This window comes from Teleopsis dalmanni, unplaced genomic scaffold, assembly GCF_002237135.1.
Source record: "Teleopsis dalmanni isolate 2A unplaced genomic scaffold, ASM223713v2 unscaffolded_contig_4705, whole genome shotgun sequence".
In the NCBI taxonomy this organism is placed as follows: domain Eukaryota; kingdom Metazoa; phylum Arthropoda; class Insecta; order Diptera; family Diopsidae; genus Teleopsis; species Teleopsis dalmanni.
In genome coordinates, this window is record NW_024036087.1 from 1 (window position 1) to 2,705 (window position 2,705).

At 39.7% G+C, this 2,705-nt stretch overlaps 1 protein-coding gene across 1 annotated transcript; it reads left to right on the forward strand.

Moving 5' to 3' along the window:
- Nucleotides 1–8: 8 nt before the first annotated feature.
- LOC119665364 (uncharacterized protein K02A2.6-like) lies at nucleotides 9–2,531 on the forward strand (the record flags this gene model as incomplete). Its single annotated transcript, XM_038074608.1, has 2 exons — nucleotides 9–495; nucleotides 553–2,531. Coding segments are annotated over exons 1-2 (2,466 nt in total), but the record flags the coding sequence as incomplete, so codon positions are not given.
- Nucleotides 2,532–2,705: the final 174 nt, after the last annotated feature.

The following is a 2,705-nucleotide window of genomic DNA, read 5'->3' on the forward strand; positions in this document are numbered from 1 at the left end:
TTTCGCAAATGTCACTTTTCAAGAAAGAAGTCGATCGATTGACAAATGCGGGTATTTGGAAACCTGTGAAGTTTTCCCAATGGGCTTCGCCTATTGTACTAGCGCCAAAAGCTGATGGTTCCATAAGAATTTGTGGAGATTTTAAACAAGCAGTCAATGCGCAAATTGACATTGAACAATATCCTTTGCCCATACGCGAAAGTCTTTTCCATAAAATTAATTGCGGTCAACATTTTACAAAAATCGACCTTAAGGACGCGTATTTACAAATGGAACTTGACGATGAAGCAAAAACAATAATGGTTGTCAACACTCCACTTGGGTTATTCCAATACCAACGTTTACCGTTTGGGATTGCAAGCGCTCCAGCTATATTCCAAAGATATCTTGAGCAGTTACTTCAAGGCGTAGAAGGTTGTGGAAATTATCTCGATGACATCATCATCTCCGCACCTACATTTCAACAACACATCAGCCGCCTAGAACAAGTACTTCGTATTTTGCAACAAAATGGTATCAGGTGCAAGCAAGAAAAATTTTTCTTTCTGCGAGATAAAATCGAATATCTCGGGCGTCAAATTAGTGCAAAAGGTATATTGCCAGATGAGTCAGGACTAAAAGCAGTCAAAAACCTGCAGCCGCCTAAAGATCTAAAGCAAGCAGAAGCATTCATGGGTAAGGTAAACTATTACCATAATTTTATACCTAATTTTTCGCAATTATCCGCTCCAATCAACATGCTGCGCCGAAAAAATGTAAAATTCACATGGGGTACAGCACAACAACAAGCATTTACAGCTCTTAAAACGCATATTCTCAATGCAGCGCAATTAGCACATTATCAGGAAGATTTACCGTTGGTTCTAGCTACAGATGCCTCCTCCTATGGCATAGGAGTCGTGCTCTCGCATACGTACGTTGACGGTACAGAAAGGCCTATTGCTTTTGCATCTAAAACTCTCGACATTCATCAACGACGATATAGTCAGATAGAGAAGGAAGGGCTAGCTATCGTTTTTGGAGTCAAGCGTTTCCATCAATATTTATACGGAAGAAGATTCACCTTGGTTACTGACCACAAACCTCTTGTTAGCATTTTTAATCCAATTCATCAGTTGCCGTCGATGACGTCACATCGTTTACAGCGATGGGCTATTATACTAATGGCTTATCAGTATGATGTTCGGTATCGTAAAACTACTGAGCATGGAAATGCCGATGCTTTATCTCGTTTACCTGTTGGTGAAGACAAAACTTTTGATCATGAAGAATCCTGTTTCAACATCAATGAACTTAACACACCTATCGACGCTGAAATAATTCGTCAGCATGCCAAAAATGACCCAATTCTTCGCCGAGTTTATTTTCTCGTTACAAACGGTTGGCCTGAAAAGCTAATGCCTCAAGATGCTGATCTTCGATCATTTTTCAATCATCGCTTTGCTTTAATACTTAACAACGATTTGCTTTGCCTCCAGACGGAGTACAACCGGGTTGTCATTCCAGCCTCCCTTAAGCAGAAAATTCTTAAACTTCTTCATGATGGTCATTGGGGAGTATCGAGAATGAAACAGCTAGCTCGACAACATGTCTGGTGGACTAATATTGACAAAGACATCGCACAATTAACTGAAAATTGTGATGTGTGCAAAATTGCAAATCCTGTTCACGCACGTGAATACGTAAGCTGGCCTGAAGCTGATCGACCTTGGGAGAGAGTACATATCGACTTTGCTGGTCCATTTTGTAATTCAATGTGGCTAATTTGTGTCGACGCTTTCTCACAATTTCCGTTCGTTGTACAACTATCTACAACAACAACGGTTGACACCATATCAGCATTGTCTTCTATATTTTCTCTGGAAGGTATACCAGGAACCATCGTAAGTGACAATGGTCCGCAATTTACAGCTGAAGCATTCAAACATTTTTGCTCAAAACTTGGCATCAAACATATAACAACAGCGCCGTTTCATCCAGCCTCAAACGGGTTAGCCGAACGATTCGTCAGATCTTTTAAAACTGCTGTTAAGAAAAACATTGACGATGGATTGTCTCTCAAATTCGCTGTATCAAAATATCTTGCAACATATCGTGCAATGCCGAATGCTGAGGGTAAATCACCTGCAGAACTTTTACATGGAAGGCCTGTTCGTACCTTGTTGAGTCAACTGTTTGAATCGCCTAGGAAGCACCTTGAAGCTTCGAAACGGAAAATGAAATTTAGTCTAAAGCAACCCGTCTTCGCTCGAAACTACGCAAGAGGGGAAAAATGGATAAAAGGAGTTATTGTGAAACAACTTGGTAAAATGGTTTACCGAGTGAACACATCTTTTGGTTACATCAAACGTCATGTTAATCAGCTTAAAACTAGAAGTAGCTCTGACCTCTCTTCACAACCAATTTTTGAATTCGCTCCAAATTTCATCAATGCCACACCGCCTTCATCTAGCCAATCAACATTAATGCCTAGTGAAGAACGTTCTACCGAAGTAGTTCAACTTCGAAAAAGTGGTCGTATTCGGAAGGATGTAATTCGATTTGAATCCGACGATTTCAGGAAAACTTAAACTTTGTCAAAAATTAAGGGCGGAGAAAGTGTTATAATCTAGTATGCTTTGCATTAGTTTAAGCAATGTTAAGTAATGAAATGTAAACAAAATTTAGTTAAATATAAACTGTCAATCTGGTCGGTTGTATTTACT